This window comes from Sinocyclocheilus anshuiensis, unplaced genomic scaffold (assembly GCF_001515605.1).
Source record: "Sinocyclocheilus anshuiensis isolate Anshui unplaced genomic scaffold, SAMN03320099.WGS_v1.1 scaffold140, whole genome shotgun sequence".
NCBI lineage: Eukaryota > Metazoa > Chordata > Actinopteri > Cypriniformes > Cyprinidae > Sinocyclocheilus > Sinocyclocheilus anshuiensis.
In genome coordinates this window covers 2209851-2221018 of record NW_015554147.1, presented here as the reverse complement: position 1 = coordinate 2221018, position 11168 = coordinate 2209851, and the positions used below count along the sequence as shown (strand labels likewise).

The following is an 11168-nucleotide window of genomic DNA, read 5'->3' as shown; positions in this document are numbered from 1 at the left end:
GAGAACAGGTTGATTTTGGTCTGTCTAATTAATATTCATGAGCCTCTCTTCTGATTGGCCTGTTGTTTTCTGAGCGATGCACGGCCAGGCCAACCACAGGTAACTAGGGTCAGCCGACGTCACAGCGCGAGCTGGAGGCAGCAAAACAAAGGGGAAACTGGAGGCGGCCCATTCAAACCAGCGCAGATTCGGCTACATAAGGAGCTTAAAATATCATCTTGTTGTGATGTTGGGTGCCAGAATCGACGTAATACAGCCTCAAATTAGAAATTTGATCGCATATCTGCTGCCACTGCCAGACAAAAAAAACAACGACAGCTGTGGTTAAACGCGATAAAACGAGCAGACTGGACAGAAACGATCGTCAAAAATGCTCGCGTTTGCAGCGCACACTTCTTATCAGTTAAGGTTAAATAAACTGTTGTCTTTTATGGATTAAGGTTTGGTTACGAGTCTAAAGAGTTCTCATTCATGCCCATCTAATCAGAAGTTAACTAACGACCAGAGACATTTACATTTAATCATTTAACTAAACATTTAGACTAAACATAAAGGAAATTGTTTGTGTCGTCTCGCTTTAAGTGCAATAGTAGAGAGAGGGAACAGTGAAAGCCCATGTTATGTGTCAGGTGTGTGTTCAAGTAGTTGCATTTGCTTACAATTGCCACTGTTATAGGCATCTAAAGATTTACATGGCCTCAGTTTCTATTTACTATACACAGTCAGTTTCCCCATCTGGGAGGTGTGTCAGGCCACTCCTGTTAGATCGTCCATCCATTGATTGAGTGTGTACGAGTCTGCCAATCTGTTTCCTTCTGTTAAAGTTAACATTTTCAAATAACAATCACGATCCCAGACAGTGAGTGACATTACATATTCAGATAAAATCGAATTTTCTCCATGTCATTGTTAAAAAACAAGGAAACAAAACTTGCTTAGCGTTAGTGAACCGGTCAGGGGAATCTTTCTGTCTCCACCATAAAAAAAAACGTCACAGTGTTTACTAACCGATAAGGGTCTAATATTTTCGTTTACACAATTTAAAAAGAAATAGTTCTTTTAAAAACTGTTCACTGAAAGGTTCTTTGGGGAACCAAAAATGGTCCATGGTATCACTGAAATAGCACATTAAAAAAAAATTATAATAAAATGTTTTTATAACTGGATTTTGTGTCTTAATGTAAAAAGCAAAAAAAGTTCCAACTAGTGTTACACGATATACCAGAGCCTGCCAGGAGTAAGCTCGACTCCAGGTCCACCCGGAAAGCTGACTCGAGGGCGTCGGTCCCCTTCTTCCCCGACGTACATGAGCAGCTGGTGAAAACATGGTCTGCGCCCCAATCAGCACGCGTCCACTCTGCCACACAGGCTCGTGAAAAATCACAGCTACTTTATGCAGGCTGTGTGCATTTTACTGTGGACTGACTGTTTTGAAACTTATATGGTAGTTAAATAGCCCCTAGACCTCAGTTATCGTGAAAAAAAGTCAGGAAATTTCAGTTTTGACAATATGGGACCTTTAATGATATATCCCCAAAACACTATTATTTCCTGTAAGTGCATCTTTTAAGGACAGAGTAGGCCTACACCTTTAAGACTCTGGCACATACGCTGAGAGCTCTTGATAGTAATTGCACTATAGGTATAATGCATTTCTCAGTTAAGTGTAAATGAAAGCGCTCATATGAGGAACGAAAAAGTTGTGCTGCACCTTACAAACCCCACACACAACTCAAAGTATCACCCATGTGACTGAGGACTCGGGTTATTTCCTGGCCACCGTGGCCAACATTTGTCAGAGGGTGGAGTTCAATGAGTCGAACATACATCACTGCAGCAAATTAAGAATCGCTGTCATAGGGTTCCTCGCAAATCTCATCATGTCCACGGCGTTCAGGTCTTGCTTTGTGCTCATCGGCTTCATATTGGCGTACATCACGTATTTGCTGTTGGGAGCGCTTGTTTTCTCTGCCATCGAGCGGCCCGTCGAAGAGACCCTGAAATCAGACCTGAACTCACTGAAAGCCGAGTTACTCAACCTGAGCTGCATCAACGCCACGGCTCTCGAAACTTTCTTGGAAAAAGTTTTGCAAGCGAATAAATACGGCGTGTCGGTCCTTGAAAATGCCACAGTCCGTACAAACTGGGATTTGGCGTCTTCTCTGTTCTTTGCAAACACGATGGTCACGACAGTGGGTGAGTTTCACAGGAACTAAGTTGAACGGATGTTTGTTTGATGCTGCTCATGTCGGGCAGTTTTAACATTAGTAGTCCATTTTATCTGAAGCGAGTGTAGAATACTACAATTAGTTCATCTCAGAGAACATTACAAACGTCACAAGTGCTGCAAAACAAAGTTCGCCAGAACTGAACAAACTACTGTAAGCAAGTGTAAACCGTAAAGAGTGGAGCGTTTATTTCTGCTGCAGTGCTTTTAAATTTCACTAACTCACTAAATAAATGCATATCATTTTTTCTATAAAAGAATATAGCAGTGTTCCAGTAATATGCCTAGGCACGTATCACGTATACCTTTATTTGCACAATGGCAAGATTAACAGGATGTTAAACAATATGGACATTTTGGGAAACGGTATTCTTCCAAACGTTTTGATTCATCTTCGTGTTGGACTTTTTCCTACAAGATGCATATTTTCACGTGTATACTAAAAACTAGACCGTTCATTAAAATAAAATGGATTAATAACCTAATTTCTGACAGCACACCAATACCTTAGTTCAGGGATTCTCAAAGCTATTTGTCAGCTGAACTCCTTTGACCTATAATATTTACTTAAAGATTTTAAGTTAGTATTTCAATCAATTGAATTAATTGTTCTTGGCTCTCCAATGTTAGTTATCACATTGTTATGCAGATCAAATATTGAATCCTCTTCAATCATGTTAGTTGTGAAAATATATCAAATTCACCCCTTTAATTACATTTAAACATGTGCATCTTTACAGAAATCACCTGTAAATGATAGCAAGTGGAGTATGGTTTCAAATGAGAAGTAATTCAGTATTTTTTGTTTCCCATAACAAAGGAGCATTGGAACCAAGTCCAGTGTTGAATGATTGTAGTGCTTTGTACTTAACAAACCTAATTTCCATTTATCAACTTGATCAATGTGATAAATATTTATGGAATTGATATATTGCATCCATGCCTTACAAAGAGCAGGAACTTTGTCCAAAAACACAAAAGTGACAACTCCTAGTTATCCTATAGTATATAATATCCAGTAGTTGTAGATTTTGTTTTAAATATTACTGATTTAATTACATATTTAAGGTCAGCTCTGGTTAGATCAATGCACATGATTAGTCTGGGAATGGAAATTAAGCTATAGTGTAGTATTTGGAGTGCAGTGTATACATAGCTTAAATACTTTTCATGTACTTGTGAGGTGTTTAATTAGAATAACTACCATATGTTTTAAATCCATTTTAATTGTAGCTGTCATCTGCACCTAGCAGTAGTTTGAACAAAGACCTCTTAATTATATTGTAAGGCTATAAATGACTTTCTTTTTGAGAAATAAGTTTGTCCTTGTCATAGATGGAGAAATAATTTTTTTTTTGCGTACAATGCAAATGTGTACTGTAACATTCAAATTGTAGTGTGCATGAGTGACCGCAGTTCCATGTTTAGTGTATGCACATTATCCTTAAAAGTTATGTTAAGGTTATTTGATGAAATGTTTGTTTTTGTCAAACCCACATATGAGTCACTCTTCTAAGTTTAGGCATAGTGCAAGCTTTGTTTGCTTTAACTGGACTTCTCAGTTTAGGTCCTGCAAACAGTATCATGGGAAATCAATCCTTTGACCTGTGTGTCTGTATAAAGCTTTCCTTTCATTGAGCATGTTAACCTGTGTAGCTGAACCCTTCTCTGTATTACATTACACTAAAAGCTTTATGCACTCAGGAAATCATGTGCATTGTATGATTAGCAATTAAGATGAAGGGTTATTTCACCCAAAAATAAAGATTCTGTCGTCATTTACTCACCCTCATGTCGTTCCAAATCTGTACGACACACAAAAGATATTTAGAAAAATGTCTCCGTTTTGTTTTTCAATCCATACACTGAAAGTCAGTTGGGTCCAAAGTTGTTTTACATTAAGAGATTACATTTTCGAAAGTTTTAAATATGGATATTTTTCTTACACTAATGCATCGCTTCACTTCAGAAGGCCTTCATTAACCCCCCGGAGCCGTGTGGAGCACTTTTATGATGGATGGATGCACTTTTTTGGGCTTCAATATCACGACCCCCATTCACTGCCATTATAAGAAGAGCGTTTTTAAATAACTCTGATTGCATCCGTCCAGTGTTGGGGAAAGTTACTTTTAAAAGTAATGAATTGCAATATTGCGTTACTTCCTAAAAAAGTAACTAATTACGTTACTTGGTTACTTTTTATTGAAAGTAATGCGTTACGTTACTTTTGCGTTACTTTTTAAATCTGGGCTGGGCTTGCTTGCTTGCTTTGAATATAAAAAGTTATATTTTTGGCAAATGTAAAAGCCCTTTCACACCAAAAGCCTCAGGCTGAAGGAAATGTAAATTCTCGTCTGTACAGTAGAACAAAGAAGAAGAAAGTTCAACACTCTTCAGCAATAAAAAAAAAAGAAATGTTAATTTTTGCTTATTAGTATGGTTGAATTGGATCACTGAAGGTCAGCAGCAAATTGGTTAATAAAATGGGATTAAATACATAAAGGATATTTGTATTATTTAACATATTTCATTATTGCAGTCATATTCTGAGTTGCGTTTAACTGTTTTTATTAATTTTGAGGAAAACTAAATCTGATTTGTTTTTGTGAGTGAGATGAATTAATGCATGTTCACATTTATTCTAGAACTAAAGTAACATCTTACTCCCGATTTCTCTCAACTAGGGCACAGGAGAGCTTTCAATCAAATAATGTGGGGGAAAAAAGTAACTAGCATTACTTATTTGAAAAAGTAACTCAGATATTTTCTTGTAAATTAAAAAGTAATGCGTTACTTTACTAGTTACTTGAAAATATAAAAAGTTCTATTTTTGGCAAATGTAAAAGCCCTTTCACACCAAAAGCCTCAGGCTGAAGGAAATGTAAATTCTCGTCTGTACAGTAGAACAAAGAAGAAGAAAGTTCAACACTCTTCAGCAATAAAAAAAAAAGAAATGTTAATTTTTGCTTATTAGTATGGTTGAATTGGATCACTGAAGGTCAGCAGCAAATTGGTTAATAAAATGGGATTAAATACATAAAGGATATTTGTATTATTTAACATATTTCATTATTGCAGTCATATTCTGAGTTGCGTTTAACTGTTTTTATTAATTTTGAGGAAAACTAAATCTGATTTGTTTTTGTGAGTGAGATGAATTAATGCATGTTCACATTTATTCTAGAACTAAAGTAACATCTTACTCCCGATTTCTCTCAACTAGGGCACAGGAGAGCTTTCAATCAAATAATGTGGGGGAAAAAAGTAACTAGCATTACTTATTTGAAAAAGTAACTCAGATATTTTCTTGTAAATTAAAAAGTAATGCGTTACTTTACTAGTTACTTGAAAAAAGTAATCTGATTACGTAACTCACGTTACTTGTAATGCGTTACCCCCAACACTGCATCCGTCTATTTACTATATACCGTCTATAAGCCTAGGATGGCTTGAGGGTGAGTAAATTATGGGGTAATTTAAATTTTTGGGTGAGCCATCCCTTTAAGACAACTGATCGAATCTTCATTGCTTTTTGAGAATAGTCTAGTCTCAATTAGAACAAAACATTTATTTTTAAGTGTGTACTTTTGAAGGGTCAGATGTGAGCATTAGACTTTTAAGACTTTTTGCAACAATATTAATACATTTTGAGAATCGCTTGGAACAAAACTGACCAACAATGAAATCTCTTAATAGAACAATACTGACCATTATTTAAGGGGCGTTTACACAGAAAACTAACTGAAAATGGAAACCTTTAGGTGCCTTTATCGGCCTTTAATTTACACGACAACTGTGTTTTGAGAGCCTGACTATACAAACTTTTGAAAATGGGTTTCAAAGGGCAAGTTTTTGAAAACGATTCCATTATAATCTTCGTGTCAACTACGAAAACGCAAATTTGTGAAATGGTGATGTCATGCACATGCATATTACATGCTCAGTCTATACTAGGAATGAGTATGTGCACACTGCACAGGTGCGTAGTGTTTCTTTGCAAAGTGACATCGCCAACTACTGGCCTGGCATGAATAAAACTACATTTTTAGTCATTTTCGTGATCTATGTGAACTGCCGTAATTTTTACAACGTTGTTATTTGTATGCTAAATTTTTCAAAAACGCTAAGGAAAACGTTTTTAGTACAATCGGTGTCATGTAAACATACCCTCAATCTCTTAATTAAAGCTGAATGTTCAGACGTGTGGACGAGTCACTGCAGCACTGATATATGTGCTAGACAACACTATAAATACAATATAGCTAGAGCTAAATCACTTGTTCTATATTGTCTTATCACTCAGCCGTAAAACTTGCTCTGTGGTAAAGCACAAAGGCATTATAGACATAATAATATGCATTGTGAAAAGCGCTTTACAAATAAATTTGGCTTGAAGTGTTTTTTCTGTTAGAACCACTCCTCTCCAAGCATTATCTTCTTCTTTTCTTCTCTTCCAGGATACGGCCACACTACGCCGCTCTCTGATGTGGGTAAAGCTTTCGCCATCGTGTATGCTTTGATTGGAGTGCCCTTCACCATGCTAGTGCTCACAGCCTGTGTCCAGCGCTTCATGCATCCTCTGACCTACGGGCCGATCTCCATGTGCCAGCGGAGGGCAGGCCTGCAGCAACGCACCGCCAGTGTGGTGCACTTTATCGTACTGCTGGTCCTGGTGGTGCTCTGCTTCTTTGTGGTGCCTGCGCTGGTGTTCAGTACCATAGAAGAAACCTGGTCTTTCTTAGACTCCTTCTACTTTTGTTTCATCTCACTCTGCACTATAGGACTGGGGGACTTTGTGCCAGCAGAAAAGCCAGGACAGAGACTAAGAGCTTTGTACAAGATTTCAGTCATGGGTAAAATAAGTGACTTTCCAATTTCAGTAATGCTGGTTTCTTTTAGAGAGTATTTGCTTATATGTACTCTAGAAGCTAATAAATTAAAAACATATATACAGTGCTGCTTGAAAGCTTGTGAACCCTTTAGAATTTTCGATTTTTCTGCATAAATATAACCCAAAACATCATCAGATTTTCACACAAGTCCTGAAAGTTGACAAAGAGAACCCAATCAAAAAAAAGATTTGAAAATATATACTTTGTCATTTATTTATTCAGGAAAATTATCTAATATTGCATATCTGTGAGAGGCTAAAGTATGTGAATCTCTAGGATTAGCAGTTAATTTGAAGGTGAAGCTAGAGTCCATCTGTTCGGAGGTGTTTTTAATCACTGAGATGACTATCAGGTGTCAGTGTGTGCCCTGTTTTATTTAAAGATCAGGGATCTATTAAAGTCTGATCATGTTTGTGGAACTGTATCATGGCACGAACAAAGATCTCTGAGGACCTCAGAAAATGTCATGCATGGCATAAAATTTAAAAACAAAATAAAATGAACTATATTTAATATTTATAATATATTTATGTATTTATTTTTATATAAATAACAAAATATTTTTACATTTTATCAGCTTCTGGTGTCAGCATGACCTGTACAGTAATTTTCATCTCTTTTTAGATTAGAGGATTAGAGCTGAAGTTATGAAGGTCTTTTTTGACCGAAACAGTCATGGAGTGCCCACTTTTTACTGTTATGTAATTCATAGTTTTATGACGTCGTGCACTGTTGTATAAAAATATGAAATGTCTACAAAGCAGCAGCCAATTATTATTTTTTTTTTTATGCAGTTTTAGGTGTTGATGTCAGAATCCCATGTAATGTTTCACATTCGATGGTAAAATCCATATACACATACATACATACACACACACATATATATACATGCATATACAGATTTTACTAGATATATATTGTATTACAATTTTTTTTTTTTTTTCTGTTCTTCAACGCTCTGAAATATTTCCGCTTGTAATTGTACCTGAAATTGTTGTCTGAATTGTTTGGTTACATGAGTTCTCGTTCTTTTCTCTTACAGTCTACCTGTTTGTGGGATTGATGATCATGTTCCTGGTCCTTCGTACTTTCCACAAGCTTGCAGATGTGCACGGCTGGACTGCTTTCTTCCAGCTGCCAAGCTACGAGGAGGAAGATGAGGATAAAGAACCAATAATAGAACAAGAGCCTGATGATGAATCACCTGAGGCTGAGAAGGCCTCAATTAAGCCTCTGGATCCCAGCTGTCAAGTGTCCTACAACTCCATCAATAGATAAAACACCAGATCTGTCCACATTCAGACAATACGCCTCACTGTTGGACAGAACCGCTTCTGATGCTTTGAAGGAATGAAGCACCTGAGCAGAACATTTTCATGAACCAAATTACATTTTTGGGGGGGGGGGGTTCTGTTTGGAGCTGCCAAATCTGATCTTCAAGACTATAGGGATGTTGACATTGCTTTAGGAAGTGGAAAACTTGCTCATTGTGTCCTAAGTGTGAATCTTCTTTAGTGTTGTTTTGTGTAGGATTCCTAACTGATGATGCTTTTTAGATTATTAAATTACTGTTTTTTTTGTTGTTGCATGGACCAAGACTGCTCTGGATCATAGAAACAGGAAGAGAATGCTGCTGCTTGCCACCCGTTCAATACTCTGTTATTCAACGAGTTTGAAATGAATTGTTTTCATAGCTAGTTAATGGTGGTTCTCGATGTCGTCATGTGGAGAACTTCAGATGCACTTTATAATTGGCTTTTTATTTAGGTTTGTGCAACCATTGGACAGCCAGTGATTATACTGGACACAATCTCTTTTTCTTTATTGTAGTACTGTACATTATTTAAATATTCTTTGTATCATTGCAATTGTATATTCAATGTTGGATGGTAGGGAACAAAAAGGTATCTGATGTTCACAATCAGAAGAACAAAATGTGTTTTAAGAAATGCATGCAAAGAAAAAAAACATTTGTTTTGGTTTTTTGTGACTCGATGCATTTGCATGGGCAGGTGTGATGAAATAAGTCTGTGTAGCTGTGGAGTTAAAGGAAGTTTGTACTTTACACACCCTGTTTTATCACTCTCTTTAAATAGGTTTAAAAAAAAAAGCTGTAATAAACGTGTCAGTATATAGATAAGTTTAAATAACCTACCACTCAATCAAAATAATCCTTCTCTTCTATAAGCGGAATAAAGTTCCCTTTTGAACGGTCTCCCCCGTTGCATCACTGACACTTATGGGGAAACTCCTGTTTACTCTGAGTATGTTTACATGGACAACAATATTCCGATATTAACACAATTAAGACAATACTCTAATTAAGAATCTACCATGTAAACAGATTTTTTATTACTTTAATCCGGCTAAAGTCATACTCGAAGTAAACACAAATCGAATTAAGACGTGGAGTATTTCTATTTTAGTCGCATTATTGAAGGCCAGTATAGACATGTACACACCTTAATCACACCACTAACATCGTGTAGGACTTTTTGCCACATTTTGTGGCTGGATACACACAAGACAGTGGTCAACCGTTTGACGGCAAACAAAAGAGCATGGCTTCAAGAAAGAAGGCACATTTTTATCCGTCGTCGTCTGTTTGCACATATAGCATGACATATAATTAACTGCACTTGAAGCTTTCGTAAAATTAAAAATGAAACACCCAAAACTGTATAGTACTGAAGACGAACTGTATGTTGATGCGTGAAATTCTGGAGGGAACGTCGGATGGTGTCACGTGGGAATGTAATGACGTGTGCCATTAATCGTTCTATGTACTATCACATGTAAAACGGGAACATGAAAGGAATATTCTAAAAGCAACTTATGTAAACACCTTAATTATAATATTGTTTTATTCAGAATAAAGTAAATAATTAGATAACTGATGTCCATGTAAACATTCTCTCTGATACTGAAGCCTGATTTGATCACGTTCGTGTAGCTGCACAAACCAATGGTACGTCAACCTGCCAAAAGGGGTGGAGCCGACTGCTATATAAGTCACCAAATCACCTAGGCAGTCTCAGGTCATGCTCCCTTCACAGGTTGGCTCGATGCCTCCTTTTATGGGCACAGGCGAACTGCAGTTCATGTGCCAGGCAAACATGCTGTCCGGGGGCAATGTAGCTCCAGGAGAATGGAGACTACTTCCCCCAAACGGTTCAAAAGATCTAGTCTGTCTCCGGGAGGGAAGGGGTGGATTTCTTCGCCTCGGAAGACAACTTTTACTAACTTTTATCGCCCGTCATTCAGCTGCTATCGGCAGCCTTCTGGCCGATACGACTGAGGAAGGGCATTCTCTCGCAAACGAGGGGCATGATTTGGCATCCCCAGCCAGAGCTGTGGAGCCTTTATGTTGGCCCCTTGCTGGGAGTCTTTACAGTTCCACACGAGTGTGACATACCATTTTGGAGGCTAGAGTCCCGTCTACAAGACGCCTCTATGCTCTTAAATGGTCAGAATTTTCTGACTGGTGTGCAGCACAGAACGTGGACCCGTCCTCTTGTGACGCATCCCATATGCTAACCTTTTTACAATAGCTACTGGACAAGGGGCGCTCGAAGTATATGTGGCAGCCATCACGGCGAATCACTCTCTCGTGGCTGGCCAGTCAATCGGCAGAAACGACCTTGTCGTTAAGTTTCTGAGGGGAGCTCAGAGACTGAATCCGCCTCGTCCTCATACTGTGCTGACTTGGGACTTATCTGTAGTCCTCCTTCGAGCCGCTCCAGTCGGGCGACTTGCGGCCCCTGTCGCTTAAGGCTGCCCTCTCCACTGCGTTCAGAGCAGAAGTCATCACCCTTCTAGCTCTTCCCAATTCAGAGGATGAGAAGGGTCCTGACTCCTAAACCACTCTGCCCGGTTCGGGCCCATAGAGTGTATGTTGATTTCTATTGGTGATATCTGTGTGGCTGCCAGCTGGTCATCGCCATCTACCTTCACCAGGTATTATACCTTGAACGATTTTGTCCACTTAAGTTTACCTAATCCCCTTTGTAAGTGGAGAAGGTTTTGTTATGTAGTCCTCAGCCTAGGCG

General features: G+C 38.1%; 1 protein-coding gene across 1 annotated transcript; it reads left to right on the top strand.

Moving 5' to 3' along the window:
* Positions 1 to 1628: 1628 nt before the first annotated feature.
* On the top strand, positions 1629 to 9339 carry LOC107670599 (potassium channel subfamily K member 6-like). The gene is made up of 3 exons (XM_016463241.1): positions 1629 to 2196; positions 6685 to 7080; positions 8162 to 9339. Exons 1-3 carry the CDS (start codon positions 1881 to 1883, stop codon positions 8395 to 8397), a joined length of 948 nt encoding a protein of 315 aa, XP_016318727.1. The 5' UTR covers positions 1629 to 1880; the 3' UTR covers positions 8398 to 9339.
* Positions 9340 to 11168: the final 1829 nt, after the last annotated feature.

Excerpts from the sequence above, each read along its gene's own strand:
- LOC107670599 (XM_016463241.1), top strand. The coding sequence starts at position 1,881 with ATGTCCACGGCGTTCAGGTCTTGCTTTGTGCTCATCGGCTTCATATTG. Across the intron at positions 2,197-6,684 it reads CACGATGGTCACGACAGTGG|GATACGGCCACACTACGCCG; the intron begins GTGAGTTTCACA and ends CTTCTCTTCCAG. Across the intron at positions 7,081-8,161 it reads GTACAAGATTTCAGTCATGG|TCTACCTGTTTGTGGGATTG; the intron begins GTAAAATAAGTG and ends TTTCTCTTACAG.